Here is a 26,479-nt window from a genome sequence, read left to right as displayed (position 1 = left end):
ATCCGCTGGGATGGGATCAACTTGGACTTCTTGAAGTTGATAAACCAACCGTGAGACTCTACGGTCTGGATTACTACTTGGATATGCGAATGAAGCACCTCTGGAGAATCTGCCTTTAAAAGAAGATCGCCCAGGTAAGGGATGATTGTAATCCCTTTGGACCTTAGCAGAGCAGCCATGACCTTGGTGAAGATACATGGGGCCGTGGCCAGACCGAAGGGAGGAGCCTGAAATTGGAAGTACTCTGATCGAACTGCTAACCTCAAAAGGGACTGATTACCCTTCCAGATAGGCACATGGAGATAGGCATCTTTGATGTCTAGAGCCACCACCATGAATTCTCCTTGTTCCATGCTGTGAATGACCGAGCGCAAAGACTCCATCTTGAACCTGGGCACTCTGACCTGGTTGTTCAATGATTTCAGATTCAGAATTGATCCGAAAGAGCCGTCTGGTTTTGGCACGAGAAAATGTTTGGAATAAAAACCCAAACCTCTTTGAGAATCTAATACCGGAATAATCACTCCGGAAGAAAGGAGGGATTGAATCGCTTCTTGTAAAGCCAATCGTTTTCCTAGACAAGTGGGAAGCCCTGTGGAAAGGAATCATCTGGGTGTCCGTCAAGAGATTTTAACGTCAGTTCGACTTCTTTTCCTTTTAATTTAAAGCGACAATGTCAAACTCTGCAGATTAAGTGTTGAAACACTTAACCAAACATTGCTGCTTTAAATTAAGAGGAATAGAAGTCGCACTGACATTAAAATCTCTTGATCTGACTCATTTGCGGTCAGCATCCTGTGCCAATCGGACATCTGCAACTTCGCTATACAGGTAAGTCTGCTTTTATTTACATCGTTTTTTAACAGATTCGTCTTTTATTTGGAGGACTTCTCGGTGTCGCTATGGTGGTAATCGTAACGATTACCTCCGGTTGAAACTAGGCACAACAACCTGAGGCTTTTGAAGGGTCACCGTATGTATTCAACTCTGAAATTGTTTTCACCCGGGTAAAGTTCTTATGAGTCCATTAAATTTTGAGGAATTAAAAATAAATAAAAAATTAACAAACTAACTGGAAAGGTACCCAAACCTTTACACATGCAACATTATTTTTCTTTTTCCAATTAGATACATTCAGCAAATAGTGATTTCACATGTGCAGAAATGTATTATTTGAAAGTTTGCCTATTTTTGCATTCAAGTATGTGTTTAAGAAATATAAATACAATATATCACAAATACACAGGCACGCCAATGGCAGTAAGAAAGGCAGCACAAGATAGATTTCCATCATGACAAGCTGATAAGCTACTTACTTTGGAAGCTGGGTAAAGGCCAGGAATCCAGCTTTTGAAGCTACTAATCGCCTGACTGCCTGGAATTGGCTTTCCAACTCTGCATTAGATGCTGTTTGGTCTCCTTCTTGGGAGAGTAAGGAAGTTATGGCATTATTGATTAACTTCTCCTTGTTCTCAGAGAACAAGCCCTGTTTTAAAACACAAAAAGTGTTAGTTTTACACAACACATTATCATTAGTATTCACTTTCAAACACAAATATATTTGGGTGTACAGTACAGGTTGATTAAAAGTCTATGTATAAGAAAAAGGAAAAAAAAACATGAATAAGGGAGTTTGCCAACTGCCTATTAGATTGTGTACTACAATATGAATGTTGGAGGAAAGTCTAAAAAGGACAAGACAACTGTGTCAGTAATAAAGTCAAACACAAAATTCAGCAGTTCAAGCAATGATGGATGAGACAGGGCAATATATTGTAACCTGTATATGGGATAATGTATCCTCTACTGTAAAACTATAAGGATATTAGAAGTCACAATAGAGTTCCATGAACCATATAAAGGTGCAAAGCTGCTGATCAAATCTTTCGTACAGGCCTTGAAAAACCAAATATGACTTATAATATGGATACTGATTTAGAGTAGGAGGTGCATTAAAGTTTCATTAATGAACGCTGATTTTATATTTCAAATATGTGCAGAACATATTAATTTTTTTTATACATTCTCACTATGCCGACGAATGCTTTGAATCTTGAGTGGAGTCTGATTTGCATACAACATTTATATTTGTAGTAATTGTCTTACACCGAGTTAAATACTTGTACATCATCTAAAGGAGCACATTCCTACTCGTTTGAAATGACACCACTTCCAGTAGCAGCCTCATCATACATGCCTTTAGATGTTATTATAACATAACAGGATGACAACATTTTAACAAAAGCATAATTTCTGATATTAAAACTCTAGTTTATTTTCACACCTTAAAACCATGGAAACATAACACATATTAACACTTATGTACAATAACATTATATATCCTAGTTTCTCTGATACGGCAAAATAGATCAGCTCAACAATATCAAAGTGCTGGAAAATTAGCCATTAGTCTTCTATGATTTCCTAAGTCTAGATAACAATATTATAACCATAATGTCTGACTGAGTTAATTTCCGGGTATCATGATATTCCAAGATACTGCTGATCTGCGACTTTCCTTTGCGTATGTTCTAGAGGCACTAAACGTCACAACGCCAATGACTGAATTGACCCCTTTAATTTATTAAAAAAGTGTCTATTGTGCAAAACACATACAAAAGATTAAAGCACACATTTCAGTGTGAATGGCATTTGACAATTTTTGTAATGCAACTTAATGCATGTCCTATAACACAAGGGACATTTGTGTAAGTGCTATTTCAACTTAAATCAGCAGCTCAATAAGCATTAAACTGGAACAAAGAGATGCATACTGCAGAAATGTAGGGGACTGGTTTATGTGGATGGTTTGAAGAGCAGAGTAATTAAAATACAATTTCATATCAAGCGCACAGAAACATGTTAAATATACACAGGTTTGAAAAAGAACAACATGCACCATGTACACCTTTCAGCAAAAACATTAAAACCACTGACAAGTGAAATGAATAACATTGATCATCTTATTACAATGGCTACTGTCAACGGGTGAAATATATTAGGCAACAAGTGAACAGTCCGCTCTTGAAAATAATGTGTTGGAAGCAGAAAAAATGGACAAACGTAAGGATTTGACCAACTATAACAAGGGAAAAATTATGATGGCTAGATGACGATCAGAGCATCACCACAACCGATGGTCTTGTGGGGGATTCCCAGTATGCAGTGGTTAGTACCTACCAAAAGTGGACCAATGAAAAACAACCGGTGACATAGTCATGGATGCCTAAGGCTCACTGATGTACGTTGGGAGCGAAGGCTAGAACATGTGCTCCAACCTGACAGAAGAGCAGAACTGTACCATGGCGCGATGGAAGAAGGCGGACTGATGTATTACATTTTCTTTTACATCATGTGGATGGCTAAGTGCGTGTACGTCATTTACCTGGGGAAGAGATGGCACCAGGATGCACAATGGGAAGAAGGCAAGCTGGCAGAGGCAGATTGATGGTCTGGGTATTGTTCTGCTGGGAAACCCTGGGTCCTGGCATTCATCTGGATGTTACTCTGACACAAACCACCTACCTAAACATTATTACAGACCAAATATACCCCTTCATTGCAATAGTATTCCCCGATGGCAATGGCCTCTTTCAGCAGGATAACATGCCCTATGACACTGCAAATACTGTTCACGAAAGGAGGAACATGACAAAAAGTTCAAAGGGTTGACTTTGGCATCCAAATTCCCCAGATCTCAATCCGTTCGAGCATCTGTGGGATGTGCTGGAAAAAAAAATCTGAGCCATGGAGGCCCCACCTGGTAACTTACAGGGCTTGAAGAACCTGCTGCTAACGTCTTGGTGCCAGACACCATAAGACACCTTCAGAGGCTTTTGGAGTCCATGTCTCGACGAGTCAGAGCTGTTTGGGCGGCATGGAGGGGACTTACACTATATTAAGCAGGTGGTTTTAATGTTGTGGCTGATCCGTGAAAATATATATATATACTTACATCTTGCGTTACAGCATGCAGAACTCCACTGTAGGAGATATTAGCGTTGAATCTAAAGACTGCATCTGCAAAGACTCCATCTATAACGAAATAGCAATGAAAGCCTTAAAATCTGTAACATTTGTTGATGTATAAATTACCATGCTTTAGTTGATCAATTTATAGTGCAACTGTTCAACCCACAAAATGAATTCCTCCATTGTGAGCAGGCAACAGATGACATACTGCAAGATCCACAACATGACAATCACCATCGAGTGGTAGAGATCACATGTATTACAGGAGCAAGTGATATAAAAACATAGATTACATTACACCTACATACATTATAACCCCCACACACATTATGAACTTTGAAAAGCACAGTAAGAATGTATTATGTCAACTTACTTGGAGGAGTGTTAAGGAATCTCAAGTGAAGACTTTCTACCTCCTCATCCACAGGCACACTCATGAGTCCCCATCGTTGGCCTCTTGCTGTTGGGGTCATTTTGACACAAACATCCCTATTGCCAGAAGCTCTGACCCCATCTAAAAGGCTCGCCAACAAGGAATCTCTGAGAGAAAACAATGTCCCAATGAAATTCAGTTCTATTGAAGGAATAGCTATAGTTCTCAGAAAATGATGATTTTTTTCTTTTTTTACAAAATGTACATTTTAAAAATTACAGCCAAAATATTTGCTTGTGATGAGGTTGAAAAGCAACTCTAATTGAACAGAAAATCATTCAGAGTTTGTTCACGGTAAACAGACATCATTTCAGTGAAAGTGCTACCCACATCCATATACTGAGTTTAACTAAACAAACTGTTACCTAGAGTTTCTAACAGAGATATTTTATTTTTTTGCTTTATTTGTCCTAGTTAATGTTATGAGAAATTCCAAAGATTCTGATGTTTGGTTAAGTGCTCTGTTTCTTTAAGTGGTGGCGCAAAAGACAAAGGAGAAAAGATGGAGAAGAGATGGAAGATCAATCACGGATCCCAGCGAAGAAACACATTAGCATGCACAAAACTCTGTGTTTGTTTTTCTTTTAAAGAAAGATGAACAAGAATAGAGGAAAGAAGGATTTGATTCATTTTCCTCTATGCTCTCAAACGGTCTTGCTCATGTCATCCATTTTGTAATAAGCAGTGTGGGGTTCGTAGAGCAATTATTCCCTGGGATCAGAGAGCATTGAGAGTTTCCGTTTCCACATTCTTAAATACCCAAACGATGGAACAGAATATGGGTACGTTAAATCCGCTCCTGACATTTAAAGCTTTATATCCCATTGCACCACCCGGTTTATTTTCTTTCTTCTGGACAGTTCTCTCTACCATAAAAACATGAGTTGGCAATATTTAAAAAAACTGTGCAAGGCAAACAGTGGAGAAAACACAGATGTATTCAAACAAGCTTGCATAGCAAACCCAATCCCAGTTTGAATGCCAAGTGATGGACATACAGATACAAGAATTCAGTAGAACACATAGCATAGTTTGTAAAATTGTATACAAACTGGGGGAGATGTTATGTAGGTACATGTACAGATAAGTACACAATATACAAACTAACGTGTCCACACACATCAGAATAGAGAAAAGAAATAAAAAACCAAAAAATTATTTGATGGTAAAATTAATCAGAAAAATACTACATATTTTTTTATTACAGTTCACTGTAACTCGTATAAAAACAAACATTTTGAACACATATGCAAATAAAAACTACCTTTCAGTTGAAGAATATTTACGAATTTGTCCTTTGATAAATTCAATGGTAAAGAGTTGAGGATTTTCAGGGTCATATACAAGTGCAAAAATCTAAGCCGGAAAACACAAATATTTGTTTATATGAGAATGTTGTACATGTGTTTTCATAATTTTTTTTTTATAATATCCCATATGAAACACATTTCTAAAATGTAGATAATTACATTTTGTTATGATCTGGTTTTAAAGGCCAAACACGTTTAAAGCACAATTTTATTTGAAAATCCAGATTAATAATTACCAAAACGGATTTTGTAATGTAAGATTTTCAGAGCAGCTGAACATGTGCATATTGCAAGAGTGAATTTTCACTTTCAAGTCACCCACAATTTACACAAATGTTTAGCCTTCATTGTGAGCAAAAGCTACAAAACTACATATTATAATAACTGTCAAAATCAAGAGTGAAAATGTGCCACAACATTAATGCATTAAGTAAGCCAAAGAACTATGTATAGAAGTAATTAAGCATTGTGGCTCAATGGAAGGTCCAAGTTTTCAGCACACAGAGGCTAGCTAGACAGCTAGTGCAAGAAAATAAGACTGAAAAGCACATGGCTGGACAATACCAGCAATGATACAACCGCTGCAGAAAATACCAAACTATTTAACGCATCAATTAAAAATGCCCATCATTAATTTGGACATAAGCATTTATATCATCTGCCACCACAAGCCACAATTGATAAAGTATATTGTGTCTCTGGAAAACAAGATCTACAATAGGTAACAGAATATATTTTATTATATATTTACTGCAATTATGGTGGTTATGATAATCTTAGGAACATCTTTCTATAAGGAAAATTGTACTAATTTTAAAAGGCCTATAAAAAAAACTAATCTTTGCACGTCTGAACTCTTTGATCGAGAGCTAAATATATCCAGTAACTTACAATATACGATACATTTCTCACCCAATATTGCCACTTGTTTATTAAACTAATTTGAAAAAAACTAGTTTAGCAATTCAAACATTTGGTATAGTCTGACAGTTATTAGGGCAATATGTTTACTGTTTTCACAAATATAAATAAACATACATAGATTTTTAATTCATACTTTAGGAAATAAAAATGTTAGTTATATATTTTACTTTGTATTCCACATACAAAAGAGAATGCATTGCATTAAAATGAACTTTTAAAAGGTGTTAGGCAAGTTGGTAAAATGAAGTTAAAAATATTCTAAAACAAACGTTTGCTTTAGATGTAATATGTAGAAATTATTTTAGAAAATATTTTTCAGGCGGTTGTTTAAAAGTGTTCCAAGTCCCAGCAGATTTTTCAGTTCCACCCTCTTCATGTTATACAGAGAACAGATAGCGTATTGTGTTCATTTATATTTCCAAGCATTTCCCCAAGCTGTGATCTAAAGCTTATCAAAAGACCACAACTTTATCTGCCTAAGATAATAAGAAAAACTAACCTCATTTGCTACAAAGCAGTCAGCTGCAGCATCAAGCTACAGCACCACACTCACCTCTCCTAGTGGTTTTAGCGTTACAATATTGTAGGTCGCTGGGTCCCGTTCCACTAGGCATGTTTCAGTAAGTGCTAATAATCTTTTCACTGGCTCCTAAAACACAACACAAAAATAAGACATCAAATGTCCACAACTTCAATTCCAGAAGACAAAACAACATTTAAAACTGAAATTTTAATAGGGCAATTTTGGAAGGAGTGCAGGTAGCCAATATATTATATGTGGAAGGAATTTCTTTTATAACACAATATGGAGAATAATATTTCATTCTCTGCTTCGAAAAGAAAATAAAGTGATACTAACAATTCCTAATTTTGTTACAAACATCTACTCCAAGGACACTTTAATACAGCTGTCCCAGACAGAAACATGCAAATATGTTGACTTTTAAATACTCAGAGAAAACCTTACACTGGTACTAAGAGGTTACATCATGCCCAAGATTTAATGATCTACTGATCTAACCAATGTGGCCAAGGATATAGGTCTCCCTGTATAAGGGCAGCTTTGGTAATACAGAGTAGCTTCCTGTCTTATATAAGTAACTGAAAAATCGGTCTCTATACCAAAGAGCAGAAAGTTGACGAGATGAGACACTATCAGCTAACATGGCAGATATATATGTACAGTAACTGAATACAAATTTCATAAATTCCACAATAAGGTAATGGAGAAAAGTAAATAAATAAATCTAATATATATGTATTGTAACTGCACTAGATGCAAAAAATATGTTTCCAATCTGACATGAAATTCCAGGCTACTGTAACTCAAGTCTTACCATATGTCTCGGTGTGATTTTTTGAACAATAAATTCTGCTAAAGAGGTGATGGACTCGTCATTGCTATATTTCCCCAAACGTAGGCTCACAAAATGTTCAAACTCCACAGGCTCTTTTCTTGTCCTTAAGGAAATCCCTATGTAGTTTCCAGCATGCTCTATGGCACTTTTAATTATTTCATCTCTTTGTTCTGTAGCAAACAAGTGCTGAAAAATAAATGACACAACAATTATCTATTCTAATTACAAACAGCAAAATTTTCAAATCTACATTCAGAACAGTTATAAGAAGTTTTGAGGCCATTAGGACAGTTGTCTAACTGGTACATTAGTTGTTAAACATTTTAGGCTCCAAATTATGTCTGTGAATCATAGTTTATCTGTTAATTAATAATTAACTTCCTCTTTATTACTGTTGGCTATAAATTAACTGTATTATTGGCAAAATAGCGGAAATTGGAGCTTTGTACAAAATAGCAATATAAAATCATGAAGTTATTAGTGAATACATTTATCCTAAATGGTGATCCACTGGCTATGAACTCTGAACTCAGAGTATTTTGGGAAACAACAGTCTCATTCCGGCATCATTCAGTCTTAGGAGCATCCGTTATTGGGGAAAGCAAGCAATATTTATCTCAAGACCCTGTATAGTTGGGGCAAATTTCAGTAACCTGTGTGCCCGTTCTCTTGGCTCCTATCCTGTGCACCTTTCCAATTCTGTTCAGAGTATGGGGCTGGGGCTGACATAAAACCGATAGCTGGGAAAGCTGGGAGTTATTGGTGGTATTTTTTGAGGCAAGTTGTTTCTCGTCACTTGTGATTTGGTGGCTTTTATTTATTTATTTTAACACTGACCAAGGGGTAGATTTGTTAAGAGGCAGGTCCGAAAAAAACGCCAGTTCTCTGAGTTTTTCCGTCATTTTTTAAAACGACAATTTTATTAAAGATAGAGCCCATCAGGTTCTTTCTATAATAAAATTAGTTTAAAAAAATGACAGAAAACAGAAATTTCCTTTTTGCAAAATTCCAATCTGTACTAAAACACTGGAATTAATCAGATACTTCCATTCATTATTTATTTATATTAAACGGATAATGACTGTCATGGTAAGATGAATAGTGCAATTGATCACATGTTAAAAAATGTAATTAATTACCCAGAGTTTAGCACTGCATTCAGGGGCATATTCAATTGTTGGAATATCCCGCGGTGTAAAAAGTATTACCGTTATTGCGGTAATACTAAGCCGGATTTCAGCTCGCAGCTCCCTGAGCTGAAATCCAGCGCCAAAGGTACCGTAATAACAGTATTTATGCGCATTACCATAATGACGGTAATAGTGCGCGTGCTGCATTACTTTAGGCAGTAACGCCAACAATTGAATATGCCCCTAAGGGGGGCATTCAATTCCCCCCGAAGTACCGCTTGGGTGAAAACTATTACTGTTATTACGGTAGTTTTAACCCGGCTTTCAGCTCGCAGCTCCCTGAGCTGTGAGCAAAAAGCCGGTGTTAGAACTACCGTAATAAAAGTAATAATGCGCAGGCTGCGTTACTTTTAACAGTAACGCGGCCAATTGAATATGCCCCTAAACATCTATTTCAGTAGAAAATATTTATGTATTCTTGCCCTTAAATTATTTATATGCTTCCACATCATTATGTGGTTACAGGTTTTTCCTTACATGGGACACCGATCTCATTGCTGAGGATTTACTCTTTAGAGTACATATTAATTCATGGAACGTCTGTTCAATATTAAAACACTGTACTTTTTAAACGTTACAGGTTAAGTCCACTTTCTTGTAGGATTTTATTTTTGATAAAGTGGTGTGTGTAAAATAGACCAAGAGGGTTTATTTTTAAATATATCCATAGTCTTATCTTTAACCATTTTCCACATACTCGCTCTTGCAACATACATGTGTACATAGCACTTGGCTCCAATGAACTTCTGCCATGGATGTGGCCATAAATCAGTCCTCTAGACTTAAATGATTTTCATGCATTAATAACAAAATTGTGGTGAGTTATTCATTAAGTACAAGGCTCTCAAAAACTTACCAGTCGACTAAAGCCTCCATAAAGAATGCAGAACCCTCCCTGGTAGTCAGAGATCTCTGCAAACCCTTCTATATTTCTATAGTCATAAGAGCAGAGAACACGATTGTTCGTTGGATCAATTTGGTCTATACCCCCAGGAGTCACTTCCAGAGTGACTAATTTCCTAGTATCGCTCCAGTGATGCTTATAGCAGTTGTACCTCTGAAATAAATCAGGAGACCAAGCAAACATGATTATTTGAATTCCAAACTTTCTAAATGAATATGGTTGTAACAGCCTAGAAAACACTGCTAAAGAATTGCCACTTTTGGACAGTACCTTTCTTTAGCAAGGCCACACAAAATAGCTGGGGAAACAGCTGTCACCATGGCAAAGATAACTTGAAACTGCCCGTGCGAGACGTACATAGTGAACTTGGCAACTAATCAACTCCAGCCGGGGACAAATCTGGTGATGCTGTGTTGGTATGTGGGCTGGGTGGCTAAAGATGACGGGTACTCCAACACTCGACAAGTTCTTGAATTTAATTAATTTAAATTAACAGGTGTCACATGATAAATATGCAAAATGTTGCAACCACATTTCTTGAATTGATAGTGAGATAATTACACTGCTCCCACATCTCCGCTTATAAACATTTGTATGAAACCATTAGTTATTACAATGTCTACATTTAGAAAATATATCTAACACTGCTGTCTCTGTTTAGTAAATTTATATTTTTACATGCAGTGGCATTGTAGTATTGCAGCTTGACCAAACATTATGAAAGCCTGTGTGGTCATTGATTTAATTCTATAAAAAGAAGCAAGAAGCCGCAGCATCAGATAAACAGGTTATTCTATAGGAGTAGTTCTATTACAAAATAACCAAAGTGTACAATATGTCGGAGGCTCTGCTCCGTCCTGAGCTGACTGAATTCGTGGGCTGCACTTTGGACCTGGCTGCTTGGCCTGTCATTGCACTGAATATACAAGTAGTGTAAATGAAAGGCCTCTCAGTGCATCACAGTTATTTAGAAGTATTAGTTTCTGTATCTATAGTTACAGATGATATACTTGCCCTTCCAGTAATCTTCCCTTCAGCAAAGTCTGTCCTGAATCGCTATCAAGAAGGATAAAAATAAAAACAGATGAGTAATCCTACATACAATTCACTCATATAGCAATAAAGAAACAAAAAAAAGAGAACATCACTGGTAGAGTAAACACATACACATGCAAAACACGTAATTAGTAAAAGTAAACACCTATATTGAAACATGTGCACACAGACACATACAAACCAATCACTCTCAAGTGGATGATTGTGTAAAAATGTGCTCATTCAGTAAATATCTTACCAGGGCTTCAGTCAGAAGTTCTGTTCTGTGCTCTGTAGAAAATTTTAATGTTTCAGATTTCTTCCCACTGCCCTTCCGAAATGTGAGGGCAAATTCTGATCCTTGCCCTTTGCCCACAGGACTGATACTGCAAATGTCTCCATAAGGCCACTGAGACGCACAGAAAAAAACAAAAAAAAAACCCAGAATAAATACTTCCAAATCACACAGAAATGCAGCATGTGGTCACTTCTGTCATATTGTATTGATAGTGATAATCTTAATTCAGTCACACATCTTTACTCATCAGTAACAAATGAAGGAGTCATATCATGCTGTGAAATGATTTTATGGTAGAAACCAGATACGGAATTGGAAGAAGTAGCAACTAAATGTAAATTTCCGCAGCAGCTCCTCGTACATCTAAATGTGATCCTGAGGTGAAAAATAAGATTTTGAGCTCAACTAGGTAGAAACCTGTCTGTAAAATTCTATGTCCAGTACAGTATTAAATGAAATCTATAATAGAATATCTAACACTGGAAAGAAACAAAATATCACAACATTCTATTAAAACATTAATTTCCCTCATGATTAATTTAGACAAGGATCATCAAGGCACGGATTCCAAATCATATCTATCTATATGTATATATATTCTGTACACAAACCACAAAGAAGAAAGACCTGTTCAAATGACACCTGTCTCCTGTAACCATCTCATATGTGTTACGAGAATTTATAAGCTTCTCAATGAAAAATACAATAGGACATTACAGAATATAAAAATCAGGGGAAGAGAAAAATTGTGGAAAATCTGACTTGGCATGGCAGAAGGGCCATTTTTGTCTCAATTGTTGTCTTATTATATAAAAGTCTTGCAAGTTCTGAGAAAAGCGCCATCTGTTTTAAATGCAAAATCACAGTACAATATAAATTGCAGGGAATTACCATGCAACTTAACAGAGCTCCATTATTGTACAATTTCACAAAATAATTGTACAAATGCCACTAAAATGTCACAAAATATTTATTTTATTTTTATTTAAGTAGGTTACATGTGCACTATCTGAATGTGTGTTGAACTATCAAATACCTAAATGTTATCTCCACCTAAATAAATGTTTAACAATCTCCAGAGTTTATAATATCCATGTAGGGATTAAAAATGTAATGTGCCAACCGCTTAACCCTATTGGATGTCTGCATTCAGGAACACTTGCTTACATAATCCATCTAGTTTTGAAATCTCCACTGCCTTAGTGACAAAGTTTAAAGGCCACATCTAAGGATCAAATATAAATATACTTAGATAGGTAGAAGCACAGTTTAAAATGAGCCATGCAAATATATCAGTATGCAGCTACTTGTAAAAAGGGGTCTAGCTTCTGACAAATATACATACCTGGTTCGTAACTTCAAGGGTATTGGGGTTATAGGTTGTTATGGCATGAGTTCCCACTGAAAATACTCTTTTATACCTAAAACAGACAGAATGAAATGTAAATAAACAGCCAGGCGTTGATATATATTTACATTTACAAAACATTTACTAAATTATAAAATTTAAAATACTATATCGCTAGTAGGGGATCTTTAATATTTTTATTGAAAGTCCACTGGAATACATTTATAATACAATCTTTTTTCAAGTAGACTTTCTTATGCCAAAGAAAATAGTTCTCCTCTTGAAGACTGTGGTCTTCAGTAGAAAAGACTGTGGTCTTCAGTAGAGAACACCTGATAATTTCACTTGTGTTTATAATATTGGTGGGAAATGCCATTCTGCTTCATGTGCCAAGATACAATAAAATCATTTATCAAAGCGGTTTACAACTATACTTTTTTTTTTTCTTTTGCATTTTCCACAAAATAAATGCATAAAGAGATTAGAAATCGCATGCCACATTTAGATTACAACCCAGCATGTCCCACTACTTATGTATTAACTTATGCTATTGATGCATGTAATAGATTGTACTAGTAACAATGCAATGCATGAAAAGTGCATGTTTTCAGGAAAAAAACACTAGAGTGCCCATTCTTTTTCATGTATTTTTATTTTCATAGCACATGTGTGTGAAGAAGCTCTCAATATAAAAGCAGTACCCAGATGCAACTTGTTTAGGTACCAAAGACAACCTGAGCAAACCATAGAAGTGGATGAGAGATATGCAGCTCATTAGCTTCGCACATATCTAGCACCAGTCAGTTTGGTGGCTGCTCAGTTAGGAAAAATATATTGTTGTATGTGCTTTACTCTTTAGTGCTATACAGCTGAAAGTTCAATTTATTGAAACATACTATGCATAACCTATTGTTTAACAACTAAGCATCTTCAATTGACCAAGTCACCTTGAATCACGTTTGGGGGGCGAGGGTAAATAAAACTGTTCAATCCTAAAACATGAATAAACATGCATACACTTGTCCAGTGTTTGCGCTCTATAACTGGCCCACCAGAATGTTGGTTTAACATGTAAAATAATTAAACTCATGAAAATGCTAATAAATGCTAGTTTTACTACATAAACCTTCAAAACCAGGTTTAAAATAAAACCAGGGGGATGACATGTTCACTATAGATGTTACTTGCCTCTCACAAAATCCTTCTCAACATTAAAAGTATCACGGAATCTAAACTACAAGATGCCTTATATCAAAGAATTGCTAAAACATTAACAAATAAAAGCTTTGGGAATGTTTTAGAACAGCATTTGTGAAAAGGATTTCACAATGGAAGAAACATCTCTTCTAGACTTTCCCATTGGAGCCCCACACTGTGCAACTGCCGGGCAGCGTTCGGGTGGAAATCTCTGCTCATGTGTGAACAAAAATTATCAGAAAGCTGTCTACCAAATAACAAAGACACAGTGTTAATGGGCAGTCAATATAAATATATCTATATATAAATATATATCTATACATAGATGGATAGAGATCTATCCATCTACACATATACTTGTATTTATTACATCGTGAGGACCCATGTCTGTAACATGCCTCGTTGGGAAACCCCTTTCCGAATGCCCTATCAACAGGACAATCAAATGGGTATGTTTCGGAGCTGCTTATCACCAGAGTTATCACTTGAGATTTTCAATTTGACCAAGAGCAAAAGACTGACATTTCACTTCCTTGTGGGGACAGCTTCATGTATTCTGGCTGTCTGACGACATCCAAACACAAGCATACACAGGCACCTATCCATGGCTAGTCAAACAGGTTATAGTCATGGACAACCACTACCTATCAATTCAATTGTTTGATTTTAATTTCTAGCTGTTTATCTGGTTCTTTATGTAGAGTTTTACAGCTAACCAGTTTCGACCTCTCAGTGCAGATGGCTCAGCCATGATCCATGCAACACAATCATGATTTCCATGCACCCTGCATGTCTGAATAGACTGAAGACTGAATACAATGTCTGAAGACAAAGCATCAGTACTCCTCTCACCCTACAACCTGTTCCTTTGACCCTATTCCCTCCCAATATCTCTGGGTACACCAGTGCCTTTGTGGGCATTTATTTTGTCTACCTTGTATGTCCATGTTTTATGTTTGTACTGCTTTCCCTATTGTAAGGTGCTGCAGAGCACTGTGGTGCCTTATCAATCCACAATAATAGTGTCGTTCAAAAGCAACACCCAACAGCACTAGGATGCTCTCTGTATTGTATGGTGATCACTAGAAGTCTCTCTGTATTGTATGGTGGAATGTATGGTTGTATGGTGGACACTAGGAGGCTCTCTGTATTGCAATGTATGGTGGACACTAGCATGCTCTCTGTATTGTATGACGGCATCTAGGATGCAGTTAGTAATCTAGGGCAAGCCCTAGGATGTTCTTTGCAGTGTGTGGTGTGTTGCATTGGCCTCACTAATTGGTGTGCAAACCCTGCAATTCTATTACAGCAGTCAATTACTAGCCAACAATGGAATATCATACATACTATTTGCCAATGCTGCTGAGGCATTTACCAATAGCACAGGGATGGTAACCCCCCCCCAAAAACTATATCAGTATGATACCACTGAATAAACATTTAGCCAGGGAACTAACAAAGTCTGATTTCTGTAAACCGCAATTTTAAGCGTCTTTTTGTGCAGTTCTTAAACCGTGCAATTATGTAAAAGAAAAAATGCACACATCAAGATTCATGTTTTTGCAAATGGGCTGATCACAACCCACAATACAAGCTTGTAACCTAGGATCCATATATACATTGCAATATATAAAGGCAGCGGTTTGCAAAACTACATGGAAAAAAGAATGCTCAAATGTATGCGTTTTGCGTAGAATGCCTTTTAAAAAAAAAGTTAAAATAAAATAGTGCCCCATTTATGGTTGACAGCAGAAATACATCCCGAAAGTAGAAATGAAAATACTTCTTGGATATGTGTACGTCAAGATTGGATGAACACAAAAGGGGTGATTTCATTTGCATATGCATACTGTATGACATTTACACATGAACACCCCCATCCGCCTCTCGAATCGAAAGGGGCCACAAATATAAGGCGCTCAACTACAACTATGGGGTCAATTTGTCTGCATAGGCTGTGATGGAAAAATATGACATGAGACGCATTTCTATGTGGTGCAAATAGATTTACGTCCAACCGCTATATCAAGGGGCTAACAGTCTCTGCATGAGGTTCAGATTGCAAACCAATGGAATACAATAAACCATGTGTAGTTTTATAGAAACCACGTGCTTTGTTAGATTAATGAATAATTTGGTTTGTGTTTTAAAACGGTCTGCCTTAAGGCAGTTTTAAAACTGCATACAAAACCACACTGATATACACAAAGGCCTTAGGGTCTTTTCCTGAGTTGGTGATAAATGTCAGTTATTTTATTGCCCTGAAAAAAACTGATCATGAAGTAAAAAGCTGACACAGCATACAGCTGAACAACTAAAATTTTAGACAACAGGAAAGAATAGAAGGTTTTGTTACAGACTTATCTTTTGCAGTGAAGCAAAGCGGATGAGGAGTTTAAAAAACAGGCAAACATGAGAAAAATCTAAAGTGCAACACAATGAAGTTACAAAAATAGGTTTTTGCAAAGAAGAAAAAGTAGTCAGTAATGTAATAAAAGAAGACATCTAAATTTGGATAATTTACAAAATCTTTTATTGCAGAAATAAATCTGTGCCTACAGTTAGACAGGAGATCAATACACGGATTTCCTCCTCTACATGGAATTTGCAGAACTTTGTTAAAACTCTGATACTGACACACAATGCTGTTATAAGCAGATTGATTAGCACAAGATATTTCACATGCAGAAAAGAAATGTTGAAATAAATTATTTCCACTCAAATTTGATTGCAGAGAAGATCCTCTTGGTCCATCTTGTCTGCCCAATTTTTAACCTAAGGTAACCTCAAACCCTAAAACAGACCTGACATTAAATGAAAGCGCGAAGGCAAGACCCTTTTCTTGTCAGCAAGACAGTGATTGGACCATTTCACAAAATACTTGTTTAGGATGAGCGTTTGAGGCTTATTTATATCTTGCTTAGTGTATTAGCCACTACTCTTTTCTAACACACTACATAAAATTGGCCACTCGCAGGCAGACCCTGCTGCTCAGCCATCGACACATTGACAGAATCTGTTTCCAATCTGATTACACACATGGGTGGCCAAAGTGGAAAAATCTACTCTTAGATCACAAAGGGGATGCTGATGGCTTTCACCCAGAATTCTGATTTACAGAAATGCCTAAAAAATTTAAGAAGATCATTGTACACTTATTTTAGACACACACAGCGACAATGGGACACTTAAGCATTATCACAACGTATGTGGACATTTTACATATAGTAACTGGATAGATGGCATACATAACATTTAAGGAAGTGAGGATGTCTTTATTCTAGATTTTTGAGTAATTACATATCATTCTGCACAGCTTGAACTTCCTTTGAGGAAGCATGTTAAAAACAGAACCAATTCCAGTATTGACCTGGTGACTTTAATTACTGTGTTTGGCCCATCACGCTGCTCAGACTGTCAGTGCTAGGAAACACCTTCCATGTGCCGATATGTTAACTCAATATTAGCCTAAATTTTTCTAAACTGTTTAACCAAAATAAAGTCAGATTTTATGTATGAAACATCTATAGATTGTGCGAAGATAAGAATGCATTTCCTCCATGAGGCTCCTAGTTGAGTGGGTGACTCGAGTGTCAATCTCTTTGACATAAGTCATCGTTAAAAACAGGAAGTCTTAATCTACCACATTTTGGAATTTTGAAACCACAACCCAGCACAGAGAAGGTCAGGCTGTAGAGCTTGTAAAATGTTTTTTTTTTTTTTTTTTAACCTTTAATATACAAAATTGTATTACAGGTATGTAATCAAACTCTGTCATCATCAAAGTTTATTTAAATGGCGACACAGATTCTGTAGAGGCATAAAGCCAAAAGTACAGGAATGCAGTAAAAAATAATAAACACATTAATTCCTTAGCCCAATTAACCACAACAACAAGGATGAAAATAGAGATTAAAACATGGATACAATACTTGGGATAACAGCATGTGCTGCAAGCAGAATAAACAACGTCACGCATACCAAGTAGGCCAATGAGAGCTTACATTTTAAATGACAGGGGAGTGAGACAGTAGGAGATCACGGGCATAAGTGAACGTGGAAGGTGAAGGAAGAAGGAGAGCATGGGAGAGAAGTGGTCTAGGAGGGGAAAGGGTGGGCAAGCAGGAAGAGATTGGTTTGAGGGAGCATTTGATAGGATAGTAGGGGGAGGGAAGGAATTACAGAGGTGAGATGCTGCACTGGAGAAATCTGGCAATGTGGCTCAGTTAGGCGTGGAGGGGCATTGAAGTGGTTGAGTTTTCATGATGATGAGAATCAGCGGGAGAGGAATATCAGTCTGGCCGCAGCATTCATGATGGACTGGAGAGGGAAAAGGCAATGGAGGGGGAGGTCAATGAAGAGAAGGGTAGAGTAATCAAGGTGGGAGATAATGAGCAAGTGGACCAGGGTTTGGTAACTATCTTAGTGAGTAAGGGACAAATTTTGGCAATACTGCAGAGGAAAAAGCTCCAGGACTGAGAGAAGGACTCGACGTGATGATGCCAAGGCAGCAGGCATGGGAAACTGAAGAGTGAGAAGGCATTGTCCCAAATACAGAGGGGGGAGGGTGTTAGAAGTAGAGAGAGAGTGATCTAGACTATCAAAGTCAGTGGAAAAATGGCCCCTAGACTTCACTAGTAGAAGGCCCTTGCCACTTTAGTGATGGCAGTTTCTGTGGAACAAAGAGGGTAGAAGCTAGAGTCCATGTGGTCAAAATGGGGATGAGAAGGGAAAGGAATTGGGTCAGTTGGTTGAAAACAAGCTATTCAAGACTTTTGCAAGTACATGGAAGAGGAGACATGGGACGGAGATATTTGGAGAGAGAATAGGTCAAGAGAAGGTTTCTTGAGGATCAGGTTGATGAGAGCAAGTTTGAAGGTGGAGGGGAAGACACCGGTGGAGGGGTTGAAGAGATAACATGGTGACATTATTAAAACAGCTCACACTTGATAATAGACAGGCATATGGCTTGCACACATGGGTGTTAGCTTTTTGTGTTTATCAACAACTCTGTATACATTTAAAATAAATTTTGACGCACTTGTGTAAAGTATTGGGTAGTACACACACAAAAACTTGACAACCTGATTACTATGTGTAACACAAGTTTTATACAGTGTAACAAAGAGAGGGGTTTTCCACAAGCCTCTAGGAGAGGAATAAGCTATTTGGCTGACAGTCTGCATACAGGTGTAGCACTTCACCTAGGTTCATTTACATACAGGTCTGAGACATATGTTATAATGTAGCAAGTAAGAAATGTCTTACACAGCAACAGCAGAAGGTAGACAAGGTGTCTGCAATCAAGAGAGGTTACAGAACATCTACAGGGAACTCCTTTCAAAAGCAAAGGTGGAGTGTCGTTTGTCCGTCAAGCCAATGCTGTGGGAGGAGTCTCATGTATAAAAACCTGGGTTTTGCATTGCGACCGATACCACCTAGTGGCCAGTGACCAGAAAGGGAAGCTGGGACTAGTAAGGTGTGATGCGCTGTGAGAATAACCTGGGATTGCTGTTTTTATACTTTTACCAAAGTAAAAATCACAATAATTAGTTTGCTCCCATTTTAAGATATATTCTCAAAATTGGAGAAAAAGTATTTTAACATGAATATGGCAATGGGATAATAAATCTTTGCAAGCTAAAATGTAATTTTTATGTTTAATTTGAATTTATTCATTAATGATCAATCTTTAATGTATCATCATCAGCAGCAGCTATTTATATAGCACCACTAATTCCACAGCGCTCTACAGAGAACTCACTGAAATCAGTCCCTGTCCCATTGGAGCTTACAGTCCAAATTCCATAACACACACACAGACAGACTAAGATCAATTTGATAGCAGCCAATTCACTTACTAATATGTTTTTGGAGTGTGGGAGGAAACCGGAGCACCCAGAGGAAACCCATGCAAACACTGGGAGAACATACAAACTCCACACAAATAAGGTCATGTTTGGGAATGGAACTCATGACCCCAGTGCTGTGAGGCAGAAGTGCTAACCACTGAGCCACCATGCTTTAATGTAATGAGCAAAATAACAGGATATTTTATAAAAACTCTGGAAATTACTCAGGAAAATGTTTGCATTTCCCACCACAGCTTAGTCGAGAGAGAGGGGGAGAGAGAGAGTTGTGAAGTGCCCTTTGCAATCCTGTTAACCAACAGCTCAGATAAATTATTTGCATTTTCATCTTCACTAATACATCAATATATCCTATTGTTTTGTTAGAACCTCTTTATTTTTGTTGAATATCAGGATGCATTTTATGTACATCTTGTTACCACCACCAATGTGGCCAGTGTGACAGACGAGAAAAATAAATAAGCATAACAGAGAGACCAGTTACACTGTTAAATACCTCGTATTAATGGAACTCGGAATCTTTAAGTATTTACGTGTTTTTATCAAAAAATAAATAAAACATGCCCATCACTTGTACCAGTTTGTATGTGTGTGCACGTTTGTCTCTGTAGCCAGTGTCTGCAATAACTCACACAATGTAAGGGGAAAATGCAACAGGACAATAACAATTGTATGATTTATTAATGCAAACGTTTACTAGAACAGAATTACAACGGCAGCTCAGTGGTTTTGAAATGTGTCTGGGAAGCAGATAATCTCAGGAGACAGCAGTGAAATATGGTAGGTAAACTGCAGATATTCCTCTTCCACATTGTGAAATGCTTTAACTTAGTTTTGAAGAAATGTTGTAATTTCTTTATGAAGCTTCCCTATTTCTGTTATTTTTCTGCTTTATGTTTTTCTTAACATGAAGAGTATTGCTGCTCCTGAAAAGGTGAATTAAAACCACAGTAACGTGATGTACTCTAATATTATTCTGAGTAGCACAATTACAAGTGGATGTAAATGTCTGGTTAGTCCATTCACCTCGTCAGGCTTAGATAACAGAATACAGTAGAAGTAGGCTAAATAAGCCAGAAGCATAAACAACCATGCCACTCAAATAAATAATACATAGCTTTCTATAACACAAAAAAAGAAGGAGCACATGTATCAATGGACATGTACTATATCCCACACTTCACTCCCTGTACCAACTATTAAAAAATAAAAAGTCTTTAGCGCATTTCAAAAAATAAAATGTGCTCCAGTCTGTAACAACACCTCCCGATTAAAGTACAAAGATGGTATAAACATTAATAGCACACAACTGGTCTACAAATGTGAATGCCATAGATAACAAGACCTGTATTAAGCTCTTCAAATGAAGGTTATCACAATTTTTGAGAAAACATGTGAAAAACATTTAAAATGAATTACCTTTAATCAGGGAATCCAGAAAAACAGGCTTGTTAGAGGTACTTGAGTAAAGAGTTGGACACACTGGTATAAACCAGGAATACTCTAATATTTTGTTGCTAATATCCTGATTCATATAGCACCAACATTTTCTGCAGTGCTTTACAGAGAATGCTTAAACATGTACAGTAGTCCCTAAATTTTCTACTATAAACACACCAAACTCATCAGAAGCTAATTAATCTACCATTACGTTTTTGGATTGTGGGAGGAAACTGGAGTACCCAGAGAAAACCTTAGAAACCCAGAAGGACATACATACTCCACAAGGACGGTGCCCTGCTAGTCACTGTGCAGTTAAACTGGATGTCACATGTGGATGTTGTAGGCCTCTTACTAATTTAATTTGTTTTACTCAACTTCTCAAACCTTTTTCTCAACATTTAGTGAGAGCCATTGGACACTACAAGATGTATTACATCCTTTAAGGTTACCAACATGTTGAGATTTGTTTGGGCACATAAATGAAAAACCCAAAAAAACAATGTGCTGCCAAGCATTACTACAGAAAATTCAAATGTAAGCCTTTATTGAAGCAGAGCTACAAATAAGAATATTAAAATGTACATATATTGTCATTGTGAAGGTTTGCAGTTCTCAATTTCAGATCTCATTGGGGTTCATTTTAACACTGCATACTGATAGCTTATAACAATTCAATTGACATGTCATTCACATTTAATCCGCCCCTGCTAACATGGAAATACATTGTAGGAAACAAAGTCACTGTATCAGATCACGCCAGGAACTTAAAGACATGTGCACCATCTGTAGCTTTAGGTCTGATCTCAAGAGAAGAGAGACTGTGGAATGAATTGCAATGTAGGAGTCTTTAGGCTCATTTTGCTAAAAAGGGTTTGATCACCCACCAATGTTTTCCCCATTTTCCAGGAAACTAGAAACCGATCGGGAAATCTCTTGTGAAAACTGGAAAAATTAACCTTTCATCCTATTTGTTAACGTTAAAAAAAAAATTAATGAAAAAAATGGCTGCATCTGCCTGCTGGGGTTTACCAGTAATGAGCGGACTGGGAGGAGGGACCTTCACTTTCCAACTTCACTGGTGTATCTTTTTGGTCAGGGAGGTACTCACACGTTCTGCGCTGACAAATACTATGTAAATACCCCCCCTGCTCTTCACGCCAGCACCAGAGAGTGATGAGCAGTGTGGAATGAGCAGCAGCAGCACATTCAGCGGCACCAATGACCAGATCAGCAGACGGTGTGTGTGGCACCAAATTAGCAGACAGCATGTGGCACCACCCAGAGGCAGACACCATCAGTAGAAGTGTCTAAAGTGCCATCAGCTGCAGAATTGGGCAAGTGGCAGAGAACATTCTCAAATGTACATCAATCCACATTAATAAGCTGTCCAATTTCCCATGGCACAGATTATACAACTCATGTAAATTATACTCTGAATGTAACCCCTTTTATTTTAAACTGCTTTGCTTGTGTATGTTATGTCAATTGTTTATTAATTGTTTTTTTCTATATTTAAATGTCCTGTACCTTTGTATATTAAATCTATAAATTTAGTAAGTGGCATCCTTGCTACTCTAACGAATCCATTAGCCTGTTAAGAAGAATATAGCTCAATCAAGTTAACCCTTTGAATGCCGGTGTGTGATTTGTTGATACATTTGACTAACAAGCCTAGTGTGTGCTTGCCTTTACATCTGTGTAACAGTCTGGAGTTGTGAAGAGTTAACCCTTTGTTTGCTGGTGTGGGCCTTGCTAGCCTCTGGGTAGCCAGAAGCCTTGTGTGCCAGTGTGGGACAGTATATTGGGGTCCTATTGCCATACAGCCAACATCCCAAAGTCACGAAAGCTGGGAGCGTGTTCGTGACAAGCACGATTATGTGAAGAATACTGATGCAATGAAAAATTCTGCGTTACTTGCTTTTACATTCACTTCACTAACATATGGGCATTTATTGTGAATTAAAGTAGGTCTTGCACACTTATCTTACCCACAGTAAGGGCAAGGAATGTGTAAAAGTAGGGGAGCTTGGTTTTCATACCTTTAATGAAAAATCTACCAATTTATGCATGTACCATGGTGTTTTAAGTAAAATTTTCGACAAAGAAGTTTGAGATTTTGACCAGCAAATCTGAAATTTAAAGTGGAAACACTGCCATCCACATAATGCTTTAGCAGTTTAATAAAAGCTTTCAAAATTGAATAAATGAAACATTAAACAAAAAAAACAAAAACTATTATTTGCATAATTTCTACCCTGCCCTTATTTTCTTTCACAACTGTAGCATCCGGCTGCCTTTTCATGTTCTAGTCATGGCCATATTCAGCTCTTCTAAGTATAATGGTTTACTATTCCTGCACATGGTTGATGAACTATGGGAAGAAGATCCAACCTTAGTGTTGTAAAGAAACCATGCATGATACTAGGAGCAATCATCTGCTGATGATTGCTGTCAAAAGCAGAAAAGCAAATGAACCTGCGTGTGTGAAATACCGTATTTTCCGCACTATAAGGCGCACCGTATCATAAGGCGCATGCTAAAACATACAAAATTCTACACTCTACAAAAAAAAAAGGTAACGGAGCCATTACAGTGAGTGAGTTGAACTTTATTAACAATACACTCACATTATTTTTTAATCAATCTTCTCCCACAAATCCATCAAACTCCTCATCTTCTGTGTCTGAATTGAACAGCTGGGCAATTTCGCCATCAAACATGCAGAGTTCCCTCTCATCATTGTCGGAGTCAGTCGCGTTGTCAGGTGGCTGTTTAGCAATGATGCCGGCTTTCGCGAAAGCTCGGACAACAATTAAGGCAGATACCTTAGCCCAGGCATCCACAATCCATTCACATATGGTGGCGTAACTCGTCCGGCGCTGCCTCCCAGTCTTAGTAAAGGTGTGTTCACCGTCTGTCATCCATCGCTCCCACGCCGCTCGCAACTTCACTTTGAACGCCCTGTTTACACCAATGTCCAGAGGTTGGAGTTCTTTTGTTAAACCTCCCGGAATGATGGCAAGCTCCGAATTCATTTGCTTCACTTGGTTTTTCACAGTAGCGGTGAGATGGGCGCGCATGGAGTCGCAGATCAACAGGGACGATGATGTGTGGAAAAAACCATCCGGTCTCTTTACATACACCTCTCTCAGCCACTCTCTCATTTTCTCCTCGTCCATCCAGCCCTTTTGATTGGCCTTAACGATGACTCCGGCTGGAAACTTTTCTTTTGGCAGCGTCTTCCTCTTAAAAATGACGATAGGTGGTAGTTGCTGTCCATTACCGTGGCAACCAAGAACAACAGTGAAAGCCGACTTCTCATGCCCCGTGGTGCGTATTAATACCGTGCTGGTCCCCTTTTTCTCCACAGTATGGTTCACGGGGATGTCAAAAGTGAGGGGGACCTCGTCCATGTTGGTGATGTGGTTGGGCTGGATCTTTTTGTCGGTAATCTTGCTACTGCAGTAGGTGCAGAAGATGGCCAGCTTTTCTTTGTAATCCGCTGGCAGTTGCTGCGCCACGGTAGTCCATGCGCGGATGGAGAGATGACGCCTTTTGATAAAACGAAAGCACCAAGACGGACCGCCTTGAAAGTGTTCGATCTTCATGTCTTGTGCTATCGTTGTTGCCTCCAGTCGAATGGTGACTGTAAAGACGCTTCTCCTGGCTGTTCTTTGTTCAATAATCCATTGCTCAAGTTGGTCTTCTAACTGTGGCCACCTCGCTTTGTTCCCGCGGAAACTCTGTTTCGTCTTCTTAACTTGGCCCAGTTCATTTTCTTGCTTCCTCCACTTCCGAACCATAGATTCATTTATGTTGAATTCTTTCGCAGCTGCTCTATTCCCATTTAAAACCGCGTAACTGATGGCCTGTAGTTTGAATTGTGCCTCGTAGGCATGTCTCTTCACTGGTGTCAGCCGGAAATGGTCCGACAGTCAATCAAGCGGAGCGCTTACCAAAGTCGTACAACATTTTAACAGATTTGGGAACTCAGTGCACACATAGGGCGCACCGGATTATTAGGCGCACGGACGTTTTTTGAGAAAATTTAAGGCTCTTAGGTGCGCCTTATAGTGCGGAAAATACGGTACTTTGAAAGCTCTCTATAGGCTGTTGAAGTGAACAGATTTCTCCTGAGAGATAGACAGGTCTCAAGGAGTCAATAAACAAATTATATGCCACTTAATATCTGGCTTCATTAGGAGCCAATGCACATATTTCATGGCTGTTGAAGAGCTCTTAATAACAGTTTGAATGAAATTTTGACAATGTAACATACCTTTTCCAAAGATATGTGATTATAGCTGTTCCCGGATACCACCCGTACCTGTCATTCACAACCCTGGTGTTATATCTGCTCCTCAGTATGGAGTGCCACCTGGATTTCCCAAAATATGAACTATGAAAACTTTTTCCTTTGACGGTCATATTTCTATATACCTGTATAGACTTTCTAAATGCTGCCTTGGGCTGCAAGGATGTCCAGCTGTGACCAGCTCCACAAAGTCAATTCAGGAGTCCAAAAACTACCTTGTGTCAGGATATATCTCACAGCAAGAGCCCTTTGAAACTGCTACAGGTGACATGGTTATCTTCTCACACTGGAATGTGCAGAGCCATCAACTAGACCTTCTGTCTTCCCATTTTACACTTTAGCTAAACTTATTAATGGATTCATTTGATATAACATTTACACTGCAGTTATGATTTATCCCTTATAAATAACTGCAAGTTCTCTATGTTCAAGACATATATGTTCAATTAAATATTGATAAAATACATAACACGTCAGGACAGACACAGTTTACTTATACTTTACTCTTTAAAAAAACATGTTGATGAAAAAAACATCTGTTAAAAACACAGGCAGAACCTTGTACATACCCTACACTTTTAAGAGTGTTAAAAATGTGTTCTCAAACCTCACTGCAGCTTATTGTAGTTAGTGCAAAGAGAAGGCGAGTCAGAAAGTCTTTGCATGTCGTATATTTGCTTGAATTATTTTTTGCACGATCAGCATTAAACCGTGTGCACCAGGCTTTAAGAATGCAGATTAATAATACTAGTAGGAATATCATGTTTTGACCAGCAACATGGTTGAACCATGACTCCAGTAACACTGACCAATATAGATATTACATTTTGATATAGACACCTTTGGAACTATGAGTATTACATATATTAAAAAAATAAAAAT

At 37.7% G+C, this 26,479-nt stretch overlaps 1 protein-coding gene across 4 annotated transcripts in view; it reads right to left on the bottom strand.

Moving 5' to 3' along the window:
* The window catches only part of DNAJC13 (DnaJ heat shock protein family (Hsp40) member C13), a 138,378-nt gene that overhangs the window by 74,765 nt on the left and 37,134 nt on the right, over positions 1–26,479 (bottom strand). For all 4 annotated transcript variants that reach the window (XR_012692784.1, XM_075212444.1, XM_075212445.1 and 1 more), the window contains exons 3-12: positions 12,770–12,845; positions 11,386–11,535; positions 11,106–11,147; positions 10,044–10,244; positions 7,977–8,183; positions 7,193–7,288; positions 5,670–5,761; positions 4,346–4,512; positions 3,956–4,035; positions 1,317–1,486 (exon numbers count right to left, since the gene is read on the bottom strand). Coding sequence is in view for 3 of the 4 variants with exons in the window: in XM_075212444.1 (XP_075068545.1) it covers positions 1,317–1,486; positions 3,956–4,035; positions 4,346–4,512; positions 5,670–5,761; positions 7,193–7,288; positions 7,977–8,183; positions 10,044–10,244; positions 11,106–11,147; positions 11,386–11,535; positions 12,770–12,845 (1,281 nt within the window). In the remaining variant the exon portion in view is untranslated. The remainder of the gene's footprint in view (positions 1–1,316; positions 1,487–3,955; positions 4,036–4,345; positions 4,513–5,669; positions 5,762–7,192; positions 7,289–7,976; positions 8,184–10,043; positions 10,245–11,105; positions 11,148–11,385; positions 11,536–12,769; positions 12,846–26,479) is intronic.

Source organism: Mixophyes fleayi, chromosome 5, assembly GCF_038048845.1.
Source record: "Mixophyes fleayi isolate aMixFle1 chromosome 5, aMixFle1.hap1, whole genome shotgun sequence".
Taxonomy (NCBI): domain Eukaryota; kingdom Metazoa; phylum Chordata; class Amphibia; order Anura; family Limnodynastidae; genus Mixophyes; species Mixophyes fleayi.
Note: the sequence above shows the minus strand (reverse complement) of the source record. Positions and strands in the feature narration are given on the sequence as shown.